A 20,524-nucleotide genomic window follows, 5' to 3' on the forward strand; every position below is an offset into this window, starting at 1 on the left:
CACATGGAACATGAACACCTTGGAGCTGATAAAAAAGGCCCAGCAAAGACTGTACTTCCTGAGGGTTCTCAGGAGGAACAACATCAAGGAGAAGCTGCTGGTGTCCTTCTACAAGTGCTCCATAGAGAGCATACTGACCTACTGTATCTGCGTATGGTATAACAGCAGCACTGCGGCTCAAAGGAAAGCTCTCCAAAGGGTTGTGAATACAGCCCAAAAAATCATTGGCTGCCCTCTCCCCTCACTGGAGGACCTGCACAGCGACCGCTGTCTAAGAAAAGCACAACACATCACAAAGGACACTTCTCACCCCGGACCTTCTCTGTTCACACTGCTGCCTTCAGGCAGAAGATACAGAGCAACCAGAACCAGAACCAGAACCAACCGTCTCAGAGACAGTTTCTACCCGATAGCAATAACAAAACTAAATGCAATCAAAAACAACCATTAATCATAAATGATGTATGTGAGAATGTGGCCGTTCTTACTTTTTTTTTTGCCAGTTGTTTGTTGACTCTTGCGTTGTGTGTGAATTGTGAGACAGTTATTTTTTGTTTTTGGGCATGTGCACCGACTGATGGCACCCTATGAATTTCGTTGTCCTTGTGACAATGACAATAAAGATTTATCTCATCTTATCAATCTCTATCTTATCTAATTTTCATAAGCATGTTGTCTGCAAATTTTGAATGTATTGACAATTTGTACAATTCTGTAATAGTATATTGGCAATGTACTCTTGAAAAATGTAAATATATTTCAAATAAAATGTGATTTGTTATGCATGCCTGCATCCAACTCTATGACCAACATTGACCATCCGACCCGATGGAACCGGAGAGGTTCTGAAGGAGGAATGGCAGAGGATCCCCAAATCCAGCTGTGAAAAACTAGTTGCATCATTTCCAAGAAGACTCATGGCTGTACAAGCTAAAAAGGGGTTTCTACTGAGCAAAAGGTCTGAATACTTATGACCATGTGATGTTTCAGTTTTTCTTTTTTAATAAATTTACAAAGCTTTCTACAATTCTGTATGTTTTCTGTCAAGAGGGGATGCTGAGTATACATTAATGAGAAATAATATGAACTTTTCTGAGATTAGCAAATGGCTGCAATGAAACAGAGTGAGAAATTTAAAGGGGTATGAATACGTTTCATTCATTAATTCACCAGGAACTTTGATTTTCCTCATTAAAACAAAATCAGAGTGAAGGAAAAACATGGATATTTGAAATGTCCGTGATTGTATTCAGTGACTCAAATATAAAATACGTAAAACAACTTTCCTAGCAAGTTGGCAAACAGCTGTGGAAATTATTGCTGTGATTCAACCAACAATCTTATGATTTTCTAATGAGCAAACATTTAAAACCAGAAAGACTCAGAAATGGAGCGATGGTCAGAAAGAGGTAAAGTTTTTGATATTAAAGAAAGTCCATAAAGTAACGCATTTGATCCAAAATGTCTGATTCAATCTGGATTTTCTACTGATAAAAGCCCAGAGAAATCCTCTCTGATCAATAAATTATTGACTTCATATTGAAATATTTTCCATCCACCAATCAGGAACCCAGATATCTCAGCCGGGCCACAAACACTCAGAACCTACTGGTACCAGTTTGACTCCACTATGAAACTGGGAGCAAACTCAGCTTGTTGTCTGGGTTACAGATGAAAACTCAGAGAAAATCAGAGTTCCTGATTGAAACCAGGTGCTGCAGCTCTGCATCATAAGCAGAACCAGAACCAGGCCCAGTTCTGGTTCTGGTTCTGTCCAGCAGCTCAAAGAGAGAAAACCCAGTCAGGACTGGAAACCAGAAGAATGTGGAGTTAAAACTCACCTGACCTGAACTGAAAAAAACTACAAAAACATTTACAAAAAAACAGAAATATAAAATACAGCAGTTTATGCTGTGGATTAATTTCACATTGAAACATTGTAAATAAAACATCAGCAAAACAAGAAGTGAACACTCACCTGATCCAGACTCTGCTCTGCTGCTGCATGGAGTCTGAACCGGTTCTGATCCAAACCTGACTAGAGCTGACACACCTGAGGCTCCGCCCCCTGACCCAGCTGAGGCTCCGCCTCCTTCCAGGTGACAATAAACACCTTTATTTTCATGTTTTCCTTTGTATGAGTTGAGCTGTAAAACTTTAGGTCAGATTTGAACTTTTTCAGGTTTTTCTCAGTTTTCTGCTCATTTCCAACCAACATTTTATTGCAGGAAATCATTTCAGGAAGGAACCAGAAGATTCAGGAGTCTGGGAGATGTGACTGTAACCGACCTGAACACTGAGGCCCCAGAGCGCCCCCTGCAGGATCTGCTGCACCATTAACCAGACAGAAATGGCAGTTTTATACAAGTTATTATTCTAATTCAATAGCTGATTTAATTAATCGAGTTTTGATTGAAAAGATTGATTCTCATCTGTTTTATTAAAAAAACATCTTCAGTCTGAATACTGCAAAAATAAACTGCTGGCTAAATTAGTAGCTTAAAGCTGAAATCAACTTGAGATGTTTCTGCTTTTACTAATTTAAGCTGTGAAACTAAATGTGAAAACTTATAATACAGCAAAAATGGCATGGAGGATTAAAATGAAGGTTTAGTTATTATATGTGTACACAGTCAGCTGCATAAAAATACACAAAGATTTTTTAAAAACTTTATTTGGTCGTTAAACATCCAGCAACCCACATTGCATTAGAAGAATTATGAAAATCAAACATGAACCAATCAGCACATTATCCCAGTGATTCTCTGAGGTTTGAATAAATCAGTAAAATCACAGTAAAGAGCCTGAAGTTCTCTAGAAAACTCAAAACATGAAATATGGAGTTAAAAAAGTAAAAACCAAAACAAACAGAGAAATTAAAGCTGAGAATCAATGATGACGTAAAACTTCAAGATTTAGTTTTTACAATGAACATAAAATATATAAAATCTTTTTTTTTCCAGGTTCCACATGTTCCTGAAAACTGCTCTAAGATCAGAGTTTCTGTAGGACATCCAGTTCTAAACTGGTTAAACTGGTTTCTCTGATGGAAGCTGAAGTTTCTCTGCAGTTTCCAGTAAAGCATCTTTTTATCTGTGGAGCTTTGAGGAACATTTTCATGTCAGCAGAAGGAAGAAGCAGCAGAGAAAAGAGGTTTGAAGTGTCTTTCATTCTCAGACCATTTCTGGTTCCAGGATGAAAATGAATCAGAGAGAAAAAAGATCAACTTTCCAGTTGAATCCAGTTCAGATCAAAACTCCATGAAGCCTCTAAATGGAGCCCAGTTTGAATTGGATCTTTATTGATCCAAAGAGACAAACAATATCAGACACTAAATGACAGACATGAGAAAATACACAGGAGGAAAACCTTGGAGGTCAGAGGTCATCATCATGATCCAGTCAGAGTCTCTTTAGACTCAAACTGCTGCAGCTTCAACCTCTGAGGATCAGCAGGACACTGAGACCATTTTCTACTTCACAGAGATCAGAACCTGCAGAGAGAAGAAGGAAGGAGAGAGCAGATCAGTGAGTGTTTCCAGCCTCTCTCCAGCAGCAGTCAGTGACGCAGCACATCCACTAGATGGTTTCCAGGCTGCAGTCAGACTGATCTCAGAGCTGTGACCAAGATGAACCTGATCAGTTGTTTCCTGTTGAACTGAGAGAACAAACAGATCTGAGATCAGATCTGCTGCTGCCACAGTTTGATGGATGAGGACCACTGTCTCTAGACATGTTGGACGGCTGGACGCTGGAGTCCAGCTGGACTTCCTGGAGACATGGACACAGCAACAACACTCATCTTCACACCAACACAAATGCAGGAACACAGCAAGCTGCTGCTCCTCTGATTGGCTGATTGCTGTCTCTGTGTCCAATCAGGAAGCCTGAACCATTCTCCTCCCACTGAGAAGCTGCAGCTTTACTGGGAACACTGGATCTTTGCTTTGATGCTAACTGGGTTTAGTTCAATATGCTGAGAGCAGCTGGACTCACTAGAAACATTTACTTACTCTACAGTCTTTACAAGATTCTTCAGCTGCTGAACATCTGGATAATTCAGGTCGTTATTCGCCAGGTCCAGATATGTCAGACGGGTCGGGTTGGACATCAGAGTTGAGGCCAAATAATCACAGCTGATCTTTGACAAACTGCAGTCATACAATCTGAATAAAGAATAAGATAATATAAATCTTTATTGTCATTGTCACAAGGATAACGAAATTCAAAGGGTGCCATCAGAATAAAAGATGTGAGCTGAAGCCAACAGGTTGCAGGTTAACCAGTCCAACAGAACCAGTTAAAGATTCTCATCAATATTAATGCCAATAAGCTGCTGCTTCAATAAAGACCTGCTGACTTCAGAACCAGAACCAGAACCAGAACCTGGTACTGGGTCATGTTGTGTTGGAGGATTTTAGTCAGTAAAATCATTCCAGGTTCTGATCAAAGTGTTGAAGCATCAATCATTGATTATTGATTTGTTCCTGTCAGATTCCAGGAATTCACTTTTCTAGACTGGGTTGAATGACCTTTGACCTGCTTCACATGAGGGGGATTTCTACACACTGGTGGTCCGAATGCTGTCCTGTTCTGACCTCAGATCAGCAGGTCCAACTCAGTTACACAGAGGGACTAAATTAAACTCTGGATCCAAGTCCAGGAACAAACTCAGAAAATATTTATTACAACAGAAGAAATTAATTTGATTTATGATCAATTATATATAATTATTCACAGAAATATCAATAATTATATAATTATATACCTCAATCTCTTCAGTCTGCAGCCTTCAGTCTGTAGAAAACCACAGAGCTCCTTCACTCCAGAATCTCCCAGGTTGGTTCTGTACAGGTACAGTTCTGTCAGATGGGTCGGTTTGGACTTCAGAGCTGAGAACAGAGAAGTCCAGCTGGTCTCTGATAAACTGCAGTCCCTCAAACTGAATAAAGAATAAAAGATGTGAGCTGAAGCCAACAGGATGCAGGTTAAAACTGAAATATGAACAAATAAATAATAAAAATGTAGAAAATTAATTTCCCTGAATGTAAAAGAAACATGATGAACTGATTCTAACATCTGATCCAGTCAAACTGGTTTAAAGAGTCCAAACCAGCAGAACCAGAACATTTTATCATGACGTGTTTGAATATTTCAGTCGGGCCTTTAGTGGTTCTGGACTTGAATTAAAATGGACTTTCAGAACCAAAGTGTATCATCACAGCATGAGGAAGGGTAGATTGGTGTGGGGGCTTTAATGAGCAGCTGGCCAAGTTAAGGAGGCAGGTGAGGTCAGAGGTCATACCGCTCAATAATTACAATATGGAGTCACAGTGAAATATTTACTCCCAGGAGTCTCAAAAAGTCATACATGTATTTTATAGAGATTCATCACATAGAGGAAACGATTTCAAGCTTTTACTAGATAAAAGATGCTGAATGTAGTGAAACATTTTTTGGAATTGCTCGTTAGCCATTTCCCAAATCAGAAACTAACTTCAGCTTTGTGTCTCTTTGCATAATATCCTCATCTGGGACAGATCTAAACTGTGCAAAACGTTGTATATCGTCCTCCATGTCTCTCATTTAGACTCCACCACCACTATCAGCGTTGCAGAAACTGTATAAACACTTTTCACCCAAAAAAGGAACTCAAGGTTTTTCAAAGTTTCTCAGGATCTCCAGAAACTAAGTCAGGATTGTTTCTTCCTCTCTCCATGTTCCCTGACTGGCTCTGTATTAGCTGACTGTTCTGTACCATCATTTATCTACAGAGATTTTTTATGTTGCCAGTTCTTGTTAATCTATTAAAAATGTTTTATTGCTAGTTTTATTTTAACTGCAGCTCATTGCTAAGTATAACAGATGTAAATGGGTTTATTTCAATCCTTCTAATTTTAAGTTTTTATATATACACAAACATATATATATATATATATACATATATATATATATATATATATAGAGAGAGAGAGAGAGAGAGAGAGAGAGAGAGAGAGAGAAAACAAACAAACCTCAGTTCCTTCACTTTACTGACTGAACTCTCCAGGATCTCAAGCAGAGGCTTCATATCAGAGTCTCCAAAGGTTTTTCCTGTCAGTTTGATCTGATTTATTTCCAGTTCAATCAGATCTGGGTCAGACTTCAGAGCCGAGGCCACAACTTCACATTCAGCCTTTCGAAGCGAACAGCCACCAAGTCTGTGATTAGAGAAGAAATAAATTCAGTTCTAATGAAATCAATCTGGATCATAAACAAACTAAAATATGATAACAGTGACTGAACAGTATTGAACAGTCAATTTACTGAGTGCAGTAAATTGACCGGACGGTCAGGAATGAATCCAACTGCTCTGCTGAACGAGGCCTGATGCTTCAAGCTGAGCTGTAATATCCACCCTCTCTACAGAGGAAGAGGAGCAGGTTGATGGTTGGCTGAGAAGGCGGATGTGGAGGAGGAAGAGGTGAGGATGATGAAGGAATAAAAAAAGATCAACACTGGGAGAATGAAGTTATGTGAGGAGAAATAATGAGTAGAGATGAGATGAGGATGGATGGATTAGAGGGAGGAACCAGATAAATCATCAACATCCTGCAGAGAATAAAAATACTGATTTGTGATTGGACACGATTGTTGACCAATCACTGGCAGAAATGTATTGTGTCTGTATTTCTAGACTGTTTTATGTAACAGATCTGATGGATTAAAACATTATTTCTTGCTGGTTTCTGGCAGGAGGTAGAACAGGATGAAGATCTCTGAGTTCTGGATGGATCCGACAGAAGACTGTTGATCTAAGAGGAACCAGGAACAAACTGGTTGGAAGGGGGAACCATGTCTCTGCAGTGGTCTGTCCATTGTCTCAGAGGAACAAAGGTTTGGATGTTAGAAGAAATTGTTGCTAAACTCTTAAAGAGCTGAAGACCAAAACAGAGCGTTTGGGTCCAGCAGCATTTTTCATGGTGAAGCAGTGAAAGTTCTCCAGTAACTAGAAGAGGCTGGGATGTCTAAAGAGTTGAAGCTCATGTCTCTCCAGGTCTTCATGGCTAACAGCTTCAACAAAAGCTGCAGATGAAGAGTTGATGAGGAAAATGGTTCCAGCTCTGGAAGCAGAGTTCTCAGAGCTTTGGGAGGATCTGGCAGAAACTAGGACTGTTTCTGGAGCCAGACAACAATCACCACATTTTGCTCTCATTTACAAACTCAGAGGAAACTAGTGGGAGGAGGAAAAGTTGGTTCACAAAGTTTCTAATTAGTTTCCATGGCAACAACAACAATGCTGGGGTTTATTTTGAAGTTTACACCAAACCTAAATAGTGATTTTATAAAAACAAAGATCGTAAAAAGTGAATTGTGGGCCAGCGACCAAATGAGTGGAGATGAGTTAAAGTGTAAAATGTGTCTCTGGCTGATTGAATTTTTCAGAGAAAACAGAGATTTCTTTAGAGTTCTGAAGGTTTTCTATTTATTTCAATCTGAAAACTGATAAGCAGTGGAATATTTTTAACATGATCAAAATGTCTAAAAACCAAAAGTTGCAGCACTGCTGTCCTGGATGAGCTGAATGTTTAGATGTTTGAATGGTTAGAAGAAGATGAAGGAAATAGTTGAAGGCCAAAAATTCCTCCAGAAGCAACTTGAAGAAAGAAGAACCAGGAGGACAATAGAGCTGAATCAGCATTCACATGATGAAAACATCTGGACCCACCGAGCCTTTCTGCAGTTCCTCACAGCTGGAACCAGTCTCAGTCGTCCATCTGGCGATGTGTTGTACTTCTCCAGGTCCAAGTTATCCAGAACCTTCTCTGACATCTGCAGCATGAAGGCCAGAGCTGAACAGTCAGTCACTGAGAGCTGCTTCCCTGAAACCAGCAGCCGTTGGATCTCCTGATAAATGAGACGTCGTTCATCTCCACCAGACAGTAGAAGATGTTGATGCTTCTGTCAGGAGAGATTCTATCAGTGTTCATCTTCTTCAGGTTGGTGATGATTCTCTGGATGGTTCCTGGACTGTTCTCTGTCTGACCCAGCAGATCTTCTAAGAGTCTCTGGTTGGACTCCGCAGTGAGACCATGAAGGAAGCGGACAAACAGGTCCAGGTGGCCATTTTTACTGCTGAGGGATTTCTCCATGACTTTCTCCATGAAGTCATCCAGAGACGTTTCATTGCATTCTTCTTCCAGGAATCTCCTGATCACCTCTGAGTTCCTGCTGGTGAAACAGTGGAGCATGTAGACTGCAGCCAGAAACTCCTGGATGCTCAGATGAACAAAGCAGTAAACTGGTTTCTGGAAGATCACACTCTCTCTTTTGAAGATCTCTGTACAAACTCCTGAGTACACCGAGGCCTCTGTGACATCCAGACCACACTGCTCCAGGTCTTCTTGATAGAACATGATGTTTCCTTTCTCTAGATGTTCAAACGCCAGCCTTCCCAGTTTCAGAAGAACTTCCCTGTCAGCCTCCATCAGCTCCTGTGGACTTGTCTCATGTCCTCCATGGTACTTGTTCTTCCTCTTTGTCTGGACCAGCAGGAAGTGTGAGTACATGTCAGTCATGGTTTTGGGCAGCTCTCCTCTCTGCTCTGAGGTCAACATGTTCTCCAGAACTGTAGCAGTGATCCAGCAGAAGACTGGGATTCCACACATGATGTGGAGGCTCCTGCAGGTCTTGACGTGGGAGATGATTCTGCTGGACAGCTTTTCATCACTGAACCTCTTCCTGAAGTATTCCTCCTTCTGGGTGTCGGTGAAGCCTCGTACTTCTGTTGCCCTGGTAACACATGAAGGAGGGATCTGATTGGCCGCTGCAGGTCGGGAAGCTATCCAGATGAGAGCCGAGGGAAGCAGGTTCCCCTTGATGAGGTTTGTCAGCAGAACATTGACTGATGATTTCTGGGTGACGTCAGAAACCAGCTGACTGTTGTTGAAGTCCAGTGAAAATCTGCTTTCATCCAGACCGTCAAAGATGAAGAGAAGTTTGCATTTAACCAGTTGCTCTGCTGGGAGCTTCTGGAGAGTTGGATGGAAAACATGGAGCAGTGTGAGAAGACTGTGCTGCTCATCTCTGATCAAGTTCAGCTCCCTGAAAGAAAACAGAACCACCACACTGATATCTTGGTTCTCCAGTCCCTCAGCCCAGTCCAGAGTGAACTTCTGAACTGAGAAGGTTTTTCCAACACCAGCAACGCCATTGGTCAGAACCACTCTGATAACTCCATGTTGATCAGGGAAGGCTTTAAAGATGTCGTGGCATCTGATTGCAGAAACATGGAGGTTCTGAAACTTGGAAGCTCTCTCCAGCTGCTTCACCTCATGCTGGGTGTTAACCTCGTCACTCTGTCCCTCTGTGATGTAGAGATCAGTGTAGATCCTGTTGAGGAGGGATCTACTTCCTGTTTCATCACTTCCCTCAGTCACACATTCACATCTTCTCCTCACACTGATCTTATGTTCCTCTAGAACCTCCTGCAGACCAACATCTGCTGAAACACAGAAGACAACTGTAGTAAAAAACATGAACATGATAAAGTTGGAACAAAACCATCAGGGTCATTGAATGCAGGAGTTTTCAGTAACATCAACTCTTCTTATCATTGTCCTTATAGAAACAGAAAAATGTTTCCTCCCTGCATTTTCCAGCCTATATGAAAGAAATCTGGATAAAAAGCTCTAATCTGCCAAAGAAATGACTCATTACATCGTTAATGTTCACATTTAAAATGACTTTTCTCAGTCAGAGACTGGATTGGATTTTTTTAAAGAACAATTACAGACTGGAAATTGTTGGGCCAATCTGATTTGACCCAACAGATAGTTAGGATTATTGCATTTTGCATTTATAATGTAAATATATACAATGCAGTTAAAAACAGTTTTAACTGTTATATTGTCAGAGTAAATAAAGGTTTCTGTCACTCCAACATTCCTTCCCTCTTTCTGTTAAAACAGTTTTAAAGCAGGTTGTTTTTCACCTTTTTGTCTTCATGCATCAAAATCATCACCAGCTTTAAGAAAATGTTCAGTTTTATTGTATTTATCACAAAAGGCTGAAAACAGAGCCACTTCCAATCAAACCCATCGGTTGTTGGGTTGAACACGTAACACTGATGATATGATTACAGTTACTAGAATATATTGGAGAAAACAGTGGGACCAGAACTAGATTCAGGTAATGAGAGCAGTGATAGGCTGGGATGTATTAATAACCACAGACCAGAGAAAACATTTAGACTGCTGGTTTATTATTTGGTAAAGAATAAAGCAAAATAAACACAAAGTTCAGCAACATAAAAAACATAAAACCATTTGATTGTTTTCTTTTAGTTTTTTCAGCTATAAATCCCTCATATTTGTTTTATTTACAGTTGTGTATTAAAAGAAAACTATTTTCTCAACTTACGTATTTTTTCTATTAAAGTTAAAGTTGCTGCTGTTGATTCATTGGGATGTAAAGTTTTATCTTTCAAATCTATTTCAGCTCTCAGTGTTTGAAAAATTTTAACACCATAAAAAAGCAACAAAAAGCACTTTTCTCTAAACAAGTTTAGAAATATAGAAAATCTATATGGAAATTGAAAAATATTCAAGAAATATGGACTTTAAACAAGCTTCTATATCTTCCTGAGACAATATCTCAAAATCACTTTCTAATGGGCAGAAAGTGATTTAAACTCTATAACAGAGTTTAAATCACTTTCTGCCTAGTGAAATCCACCATGTTCTCCCTTTTCATAGAGAGACATGGTAACTGTGGTCCAGATACATTAAAAGGGTTGAAATCAAACCTGTATTGAAGCTTCACAAATCAAAGCTTTAATGCAGCTTCGTTTAGGGAAAGAAAAAAAACTACAAACTTGGTTTTAGATATTCTGGCCTGAATAATCTACACCATGATTGAAGTCTACATATTTTAGTTTTTGAAGTAGATCACATTAAAGATGCTCAAGGTAGCGAGAAATTACGTAGAATTGTCCTTTAGTCATTTCCCAAATTAGAAACTCCAATTTTCCAGCAGAACCTTAAAGGCCTGGTGTAATAACCAATAAAAGTAGAACAAAAATCATTTTCAGCAAGGTCAGATTAACCATATTGGCAGCTGGGCAATTTGCTGACCTATAACTTTTGCCACCTCTCTTTTATTGTTTTATTATACACTTTATTTCTGTTATGCTAAACGTCACATTAATATCAACCAAAACCCGATTGCTGCTCTCCTTAGCCATCCTCTCTGCTATTTCATTCCCCTTAACCTCATAATGTGCTGAAACACAAATAAAATTATCTGTAAGAATCATCAAATTGATTCTATGAAGTGTTTGTTTTATTTAGACCTGATGACATGTTATGCTGCAACATGACCCTTCAGAGTAAGAGTCTTCACTTAGAATTTTAAAAACGAACAAAATAAAAAGTCAAATTTGTACATTTATCTTGTGGCCATTTTTTGAACAGGCTCAAATTAAATGAGGACTTTATTAAGCCCAGTTACCTGGACATAAGTTCCAGTTACACCAGCTGGAAAAACACAGATTCAGTTGAAACAACTGACCACAAAAAGACTTTTAAACCTTAAATTTCCAAATCTCAACTAAAGACGTGGATCTGGTTCCACAGAGACGATAGAAGGAAGCTCTGATTGGAGGAGTTCAGTCTCACCTGGAGCACAGCTGCTCTGATTGGCTGTCAGCCATCCAGATCCTGTTCTGGGTTGTTTCCCACACTGGGGGCAGCTGGTACAGACCGGATCCATCAGAACATTCTGACCCAAAGCACAGCAGGATGGATGCTCCTCCTCACCAAAGCTCCTCCTGTGAAGACATTTCTTCATCACTGAAATATTTCACTAGCAACAGGCTGGAGCTGAAGATGTTCATGAAGGTCCACAAAAAACTATAACTGGTATCAATAATGATACCAGATATAATACAATTGTGTTTGTCCATCTGAATCTGTTCTGGGACAATAATCATTATTCTGTCTGAGCCAGAGTAGAAAACTGATCCATCAGAGGCTGAAAAAACAAAAACTGACTCTAATCTGGATTCCTGTGGAGAAAATTGGATCCTTCTTTAATGGTGGAACACCAGTAAACACGACTCAGTCCCAGTTTGCATTGATCTGAGCTCTTTATAAAGAGCTTTATACTGTGGCAGAGCATTATGTGGACATGCTAGCAGAGCTAACAACAAGTCATCTAAAGTTCATGTTTTTATTAGTCATATAAAGTTGGGTCGACTAAATCTGACTTCATAATGATCCTTTGGACTTTGGTTCTGTTCACTTTGTTGTTTTTTTGTCCTGATTTATTGTTTGCAGTTGTAGTCTTTAGTTACAGTCCATTTTTATTGAGCCCAGTTCCTGTTTTATTCAGGTGGTCTGGTTCCTTTTATGGACTTGGTTCTGATTTTCATCTGATTCTGCTCGTCTCGCCTGTTTCTGGGTTCCTTTGTCACCAAAAGCATTAAAATCAGGTTCTGTTCAGGATCGTCCCCATCCCAGACGCAATAACAGCTTTTTGGTTCTTCATTCTGCCAGCTCCATTGGGTCTCCAACTGAAGTCGGGGCAGGTAACCTACCCGGCAGTTCCCACAGATGGTGTTGTTCAAAACCGTAACCGGAGAGACGCGGAGATGTTGTAGTATCTCTGCGGTGGCTCCTTGTTTCCTGGGTTTTTCACGGCCCGGTCCCTCCCAGGTGATGGGGAGTGGGTTGTTTACTAAACAAACCGGACAGCGATTTTTAGCTCTTGCCCATATCAGCATCTCTCGCTCCTCCGACAGGACTCCCTTTTTAGCCCAATCCAATTTCTTCAGGGCTCGTCCTGCCCAAATCCCTGAAGGTGTTCTTCTAATTATAACCACCCCTTTCACGGTGGCCAGTCCGATATAGGGTGGAATGGTACATGATTCACTGGCCATTTCACCGGCTCCTGTTTCACTTTAGTCAGGAACTGGCTTGAGCTGCTCAACTCCTTGAATCCCTTTTCTTTTCAGCAATACTGTGTTCCTATCCAGTACTTGCTTGACGATGTCAGTGGTCTCAAACTTGGGTTTTACTGCTGCATTTACAGGTTGCTCCCTTGCTTTGACCCACACGCGCTGTCCCTCTCGGAATGGCACTCTGGGCGTCAGCTTCTCCTTTTTGTCGCTGGAGCTCCGCCCCACTTCCTTCGTGGTGAACGGCCGTTGGTTGAGCTCCATTGCAGGGGCGGGCCTCTCGGCTCTGCTTCTGTCGTTCAGGGCCTGCCCTATTTCCACCGCCTGTGTGCTCCAACTGTTGGTGTTAGCATTTTTAGCTATCCAGCTTTTTACTAACCCTATGGCTCGTTCCACCACTCCGTTAGCTTGTGGGGTATAGGGTGGAGAGTAAACTCGCATTACTCCAAACTTCTGGCACCATTGGTCAACCTGTGAATTACGGAAATGAGTCCCATTATCCGTGCGCAGCTCTTTCGGGATTCCCAGGGCACTGCATACTTGTTCCAGCATGCCGACAACACTATTGCCGTTTGCTTTCCTGGCTGCTTTTGTAGTTACAAACCCCGACATAGAATCCACCAGCACTAAGAGGTACTTCTCGCCTCTTCTTCCTGTTATCCCCATGGGGCCTGCAACATCCATGCAGACTGAACCCCAGGGGACCGTGCTTTTGATGGATAACCCCTCCATCCGCTGCCCTCGGCGACCTGCGTTGTATTGTCCACATACCTCACAGTCCCTTAGCACGCGTTGGACTTGTTTCACTGGGATCCAAAGATCCTGCTCCTCCAGTTCCTTACGGGTAGGTCGTACGCCTGCATGTCCAAGGGCCTCATGCACGCTCCGCACGACCTCAACCACGTACTCTTCTGGGACCTCCCGTCCTCTGGGAGTGCTGTCCCACTTCTCGGTACCGACAAAGACGATCTTTCTTTGCTGGACATAACAGTCCACTTCATCATTCCCACGCCAATGAACTCCCTCATGCGTGTGTGCTTTTTGATGCTCAACATCTATTTCCAGTTGTAGTTTTAGCTCAGCAATCTTTTTCCACAAGTCTCTGTGTGCCACTGGCTTGCCCTTCGCTGTCTCGAAACCATTTTCTTCCCAAATGGCCAAGTCTTCTCTAAGGGCTTGAGCGCAGTAGTAGCTGTCGGTTACTAACCTGGCATTCTTGATTTTCCTTTTCACCAGCTCCAGCAATCCTTCCAGTACGGCCGTTACTTCTCCGGCTTGAGCACTACCGGGAGCTTTTCCTTTCTGACGGCATTTTTCCTTGCCGTCCTGCTTCAGAATAAATCCCCAGTATGCCGACTGGTCGGACCCCTTTCTGGATCCATCGGTGTAGATTGTCCATTCCGGTTGTTTTGGCTTCTCAGATGTCTCTGGCGGTTTCTTCTTACTGGTGGGTTGTGCTGGCCCAATCTCAAGCTCCGGGTCCAGCAGGATGTCTTCCCATCTTCCCCACCGTGTGTTAGTTGCTTTAGTACTTTCCACGGTACCTTTTCTTAGATACTTATGAACTTGGCTCTGTGTGATGACTTTAACTGGTTGTCCTTGTGCTAGATCCTTCAGCACACCCCAGTAACGAGCTAACACCGCTAGCTCTTTCTCCTCCTGCGGATATTTCCTCTCAACAGAAGTCAGGGTGTAACTCCACAGGGTAACCAAGCCTCCATTTTCATTACTCACTTTGATCATGGCATCGTCATTTTCACAGCTGATTTCTGCCACCAGTCTTTCTGACAAACTTCTTGGCTCCAGTCTCACAGCTGCTTGAATGGCTTTTCTCAAGTCTTCCAGGTTCTGTTGATTCGCTGCTGTCCAAACCCAGGGTCTTTTTCCGTCCTTTTCGTCCTCCTCACTCTTTCTCAGGCATTTGTACAAAGGCTTGGCATACTTCTGATAATTGGGTACGTGGTCCCGGACGTAGTTGCATAGTCCTAATATTTTCTGTAAGTCATTCTCTGACTGAGGTGGTTGAATGTTCGTCAGCTTTTCTCTGTACCCGTCTGAGAGTCCCAAGTCCGACGTGACTTGGAAACCCAGATAATTCACTTGGAACTGTCCAAATTGACATTTCTTGAGGTTTAGCTTCAAGCCTGCCTTGGTGAGGTTTTCTACCACTTTTTGTAGTCTTTGTAGGTGTTCTTCTTCTGTGTCATCAGCAATAAAGACATCATCAATGTACACAGTTGCACCTACGTCCCCCAGTACTTCCATCACTGCTGACTGGAACACGTTTGGGGAGTTCTTGTATCCCTGGGGTAACCTTTGCCACACATAGCTCTTGCCTTTGTGGGTGAACGCAGTTTTACCTTGCGATTGTCTGGCGAGGCGTAGAGAGAAAAATCCATTTGCTAGGTCGATGCATGACTTGAACTTCTTGACTCGAAGAGTTTTCAGCGCTCCTTGGGGATTGATTAGACTGGCTCGGTTTGCTATTGTTCTCCGATTCAGGGCCTTGAAGTTGATAACTGGTCTCCAACCCCCTCCAGCCGATTCAGGTTTCTTCACCGCCTGGATGGGGCTGTTGGTGATCGGGTTGAGCTCCTCTCTGATGATTTCCAGGGCGCTCAGCTCCTTCACTATCTTGTCCATCTCCTCGACTGCTCCCGGATTCAGCGGGTACTGCCGAACAGGTGGATGAACCCCACCTTCGATGTGATGAACAACCTTTGGACCCAAATCCCCACAATCGTTCTTGAACCGTGCCACTTGCGCTGTAACGATGATCTCACGCAGCTTCTCTTTCCCAGCCGGGGAGAAGTCACTCTCTGCGATCTTCTGTTCTGTCACCGTCGGTATGTCAATCGGTTTGTACCAGTCCTGCTGCCCGGATCCGGTCTGGGTCGGGCCGACTTTCACCAACCTTGCTTTCAAGCTCGTCAGCCTTCGCTCTAGTCGGCGATGTGTGCCTTTCTTTTTACTGAGTTCATCTAAGTCTTTTACTGTGAGTAGATTGTAAGGACCTTTCACCCACACTACTCCTTTCCATGTCCCGTATGGCATTTCTTCTATTTTTCCATTAGCAAACTGAACCTTCAGGTGTCCTGCTGTTTCTAGGTCTTTGCGGGTCATAGACACCTCTGCTCCGGTGTCCACCAGGTAGGGTACTCCCTCCACTTTGGCGTAGATTTCGTCCCCTTCCCAGTAGGCATTTTCTAAAATAACCCGCGACCTGGACGCCATTACTTTGGTGACCCTCCGGCCCCGGCTTTACGGGACTCACGGAGGGCCGTCCTTTGCTCTGGGCTCAATTTCCTATATTCTTCATCCGTCAGGAACTGACCTTTCCCTGGCTGATTTTGTGAAGCCGGCGGGTTGGTCGGTCTTCCTTTTGGTCCTGGTGGTTTCTGCTGGAACGGCCGGTTTTGGAAATTGGATGGTGGTGCTCCCTGTTGAAACGGCCGGCCCTGGAAGTTGGATGGCTGTGTGCCCTGCGGGAACGGCCTGTTCTGGAAGTTAGATGGCTGTCTGATGTTGACCCTTCCAGGTGGCTTGGCTGGTTGGCTAGCCTCCTTCTTCCTTTTGTCCTCGTAGTACTGCTGCTCCAGGTCGAATCCCTGCACTGCCACATCCATCTGGGCCACGGTTGTGCTTCTCACTGGTAGTTTCACAAACACAATCTCTCCTCTTCGTCCCTTTGTCACCTCACGCAGTACCTTCACATACCTCGCGGGAGAAACGGTTTGCTTTAGTGTGTGCCAAAGCGGTTCCAACCGGCTTCCTTTGTCCAGCCGTCCTCTAGCCCTCTTCACCTGGGACTCTTCGTCGTCCATGTCCTCCAACACTAATCTCTCATAGTTGCTCTGTGCTGACTCTGTTCCAACCATCGGGTCCGCAGTCACGCTGGTCAGCCACAACTTTTTGGCCCCTTCGTGGTTAGTGGTAGATAGCACAGTTGGCCAGACATCTTTCAAATACTCCTCATTATTTTCGTCTGCGTTTTTACTCCGAATCACCAGCCTTAGATTCTTTAGTTCTGCGTATGCATCTTGTCCGGTAGTAGTGGCCGGTGGCTGGGCTGACACCCCTTGTGGTCTCTGCGGGATCTGTGGTCCTGGCTCTGAAGACGTCGCCTGCGGCTCCTCTTCATCAGCCGACACCTCGTCCAGCTTTTGTCGAGTCTCCCTGGAGTACTTGTAGGCCGCTTTCTTCAGTCGTCGCAGCATCACATCATACATAATTCCCATGTATGCGTTCCTGAAGTTGGTGGTCAGGGAATAGTGTGCTGTCAGGGTAGAGCAGGATGGTGTCATCAGGATGTTAGCCCACTCTCCGACTGTCGCTTCTACCTCGAGCCGCACCTTGTCTCCCAGCCTGCTGGCCCATCCTGCTGGAATCTGGTACTCTGTCTGACCGACCTCTGGTACATACGTACGCCGTCCGTCTTTAGCCTGTACAGGGCCCCAGGTCACGTCTCTCGCCAGTCTCTCAGAAGAACCCTCGATGTCAAAGGTTTCTATTTCTTTCTTCTTTCCTCGGTGCTGTCCTGTTCGGAGTGTCTTATGCCCTGTCGGTGGTTGCTTTGGGTCGGAGAAGATGCTGTCGTGTTCACTCTCTTCTTCTTCTTCTTCAGAATGTTCGATCTCCTGTTGCTCTTCTCCTTCCTCCGAGTCGCTGATGTCCTCATACTGTTGTTGTCTAAGAGGTTCCCTCCTGGGGGAGTTTAGCGGTTGAATCTTGGCTGGTTTCATTGGTCCTATTTCTCTCTGGACCGTCGGCTGCTCATTCTTGACTCTGTCCGTGTTGGGTTGCCTTAGTTCACTGCTGCTTCCCTCGAATGAGAATTCTTTGACGTATCTTGCGGCCTGGGACTCTGGCCCGACTGGTGCTTCCCTTAACTTTATCCTGAGTGGTTCCATAACCTTGGCCTTGCCGGTCTGGGTGGTGTTTGAAACTCCACTCTGGGGTATTTTTAAGGGATATTTCTTGATCTCCTTTGCTGGGTGGCTGATGCGGCATTGTTCCTCCATTTCAGTTGCCATTCGAACACCTTGCTCCGTACGGAGTCGATGCATACGGGGGTCAACCACCACCACCACCTCTTTGAACACAAAGAAATGACTGTTGGTCTTGGCTATGTTCACCACTCCGTTCTCTGTGACCGCCCTGGCGGTGTCCCCTGGCAAATCTGCCGATCTTAGTCCCTGCACGCTCACCATCACCCTTCTCATGTTTTCGTTGCTGGCGGTCACCAGGCCCCTTTCGAGTCCATGCCACATCTTCTTCCGATACTCCTCCAGACTCTCTCCTTTCTTGTAAACATCAATTGGGACCAGGATTACGGCACCATAAGGGAGACTGTAGCCCTTCATCATCACTACGTCTCCTCTAGTCTCTTCACTACAAGAAGCCTCCAACACCTTTGAGTCTTTTTGATAGTATTTCCCAGCTTGGTTTTTAAGGCTGCGTCGAAACTTTCGATTGTGGATCTTGTATTTATCATTGGTGAACACAATCAGCCCGTCACCTTCAAGGTCCCATATTCCTCCAATAAACTGGTAAATCATGAGCCCGGATTGCAGCCTTAAGCTGATGGTCTCTGATGGTATTTTGGCCAACTCTCGGGTGCTCCTCCAAACATCCGACTTCTGGGTCTTCTTTTTAGGGCGGCCGGGGTCCCATAGCTCCTCATCCGATTCCTCCCCGTCCTCGTCGGAGCTGCTGCCCGCTGGAGTCTTCGTAGGTGGCAGTAGCTGCCTCCTTCTCGTACTGTGGACTCGGGGATGAAACCCGAACTCCTGACCCCGTCGAGGGGACCAATCCCTGGCCGCTTGCTCCAACTGTTTCTCAGCGAAACCGTCAATGAGCGATCCCTCGTGATTTTCCTCTTCTGACTGCTCAGAGGGGATCTCGTCGTTCCTCGATGCTCCCGGTCGAGCTGGGATATCGTCATTGCCTTCCGTCAGGTCTATCAGGTCCTGCTGATCTTGCTTCGGCTGGTTAGTCGGTGTTGTGGCTCTGCTGGGCAGTCGAGAGGGGGCCTCAGCCACCTCCGATTCCGCTTTGTCTGGGGCCTGCTCTTTTCCTCGGGTCTCTTTGAAGGCCGAAAGTCTCTGCAGAACCTCGGTATATTCTTTGTATTTGCGCACCCCACTGGCTAGAGGGTTCACCAGGATCCCTTCGATGCCTGCTGCCAATGTAGCTGTCTTCACTAGGCTGTCATATTTCTCGGAGGGGCTGTAGACCATCCGCAGCTCACCAATCGTCCATCCTTCAAGGAGTTCAGCGAACCATTCCAGCCATTCTCTGATCTCCGATTTCTTGGTTACCTTCACCGGGCATTTAACGACTCCCAGTCGGTGACCATGTTTAAGCAGTGTGCAAAAGTATATCCGAGTCTGCACCAGGTACTTCATTAAGTTCCGTGCCATGTCCTCTTTGATGGTGTAGTGAGATTCAAAGAAAACCCTCCTAATTACCTCAATCCAGGAATCCAATCCATCACCGAGTAATATCAACGATACAGGCAATTGTGATAATGTGGATTGGGAAAGATGGGATTGATGACTCTCTCCATCCCGGCTGATGTTGCTTGCCTCTTGTCCCCTTGCTGGCTCTTGCAGGGGATCCAGTTCCCCCCTTTCTTCTTCATTCATAGTTGTCTTTGTCTTCGAGTTGCCTATCCCCCAAAGCCTCTCTTTGCGCTCTTGAGTAGGGATGGGTCCAGGCTGTGTTGGCTACTGGCTTCACTGTCTGGATACTATCACTTATCCTCAGTAGAAGCTTTCCCTCACCTGCATGCTATACAGTTACTGCAAGGGTTGCGACCGACGGCCTTATCAGTCACCGTTAACTCTATTCCCTCAGAGTTAACCATCCAAGTGAGCTATTCAGAATCACACTTCTGTTTTTACTGACTTGGTTTATTAGGGCCCGCCTACTTGGCTCCGCCCCACGTTGGGCGCCATGTCCGTTATCCTGCAATAGCTAGCCCCGCCCACTTCATCACAACCCTCCGGGGCTGACTACTGACCAGTTCTCTGTCTAACAGGTCCGGAAAATCTCTAAGACCTGGGTATTACCCTAAAAGAGATCTATAAGAGATAATCTATTTAAACTGGTGTCGAAAGCGATTCGTCTAGCTCTAACTACCTCCAATCCAGAAGTTACGACCCTTTTCAGTTAAGAAACAGTCAGCTGAGTAGCCCTCACAGCTGCGTAATTCCAATAACCACTCCTGTTAACGGTAGCTCGCTTTCTAAAATATAACTTGCTCTTGGAACCGTCTAGATTAAATTTAGTGACTTGGATGTAAGTCCCTGGGTCATTATTTTACTCTCGCCAAAGGAAATTATGAAGCCTCCTCTTTACTAGAACCATGTACCTTAGTTTTACCTTTATTAAAAGAACTAAAAAAATGATTAAATGACTCAATTAATTCCAATGTCCACCAACCTCATTAGAATTTTAGAGTATGAATTTATTAAGCAAGCTTAAGCAGGGATATGTGACATACAAATCAATAATCAATTATATATAAGTCAAGAGCAGTGTAGTAAGATCAACATGTACAATCATACCCTCCTGTCTCTTTCCC

At 43.9% G+C, this 20,524-nt stretch overlaps 1 protein-coding gene across 1 annotated transcript in view; it reads right to left on the bottom strand.

Moving 5' to 3' along the window:
• Positions 1 to 20,524, bottom strand: part of LOC114140903 (uncharacterized) — a 1,158,965-nt gene that overhangs the window by 1,106,850 nt on the left and 31,591 nt on the right. Inside the window, 5 exon segments of the mRNA XM_028011200.1 lie at positions 4,768 to 4,941; positions 6,014 to 6,199; positions 7,708 to 7,900; positions 7,903 to 9,483; positions 11,657 to 11,808. Of these exon segments, the coding sequence (XP_027867001.1) occupies positions 4,768 to 4,941; positions 6,014 to 6,199; positions 7,708 to 7,900; positions 7,903 to 9,483; positions 11,657 to 11,808 (2,286 nt within the window).

The sequence above is a fragment of the Xiphophorus couchianus genome, chromosome 24, assembly GCF_001444195.1.
Source record: "Xiphophorus couchianus chromosome 24, X_couchianus-1.0, whole genome shotgun sequence".
Classification (NCBI taxonomy): domain Eukaryota; kingdom Metazoa; phylum Chordata; class Actinopteri; order Cyprinodontiformes; family Poeciliidae; genus Xiphophorus; species Xiphophorus couchianus.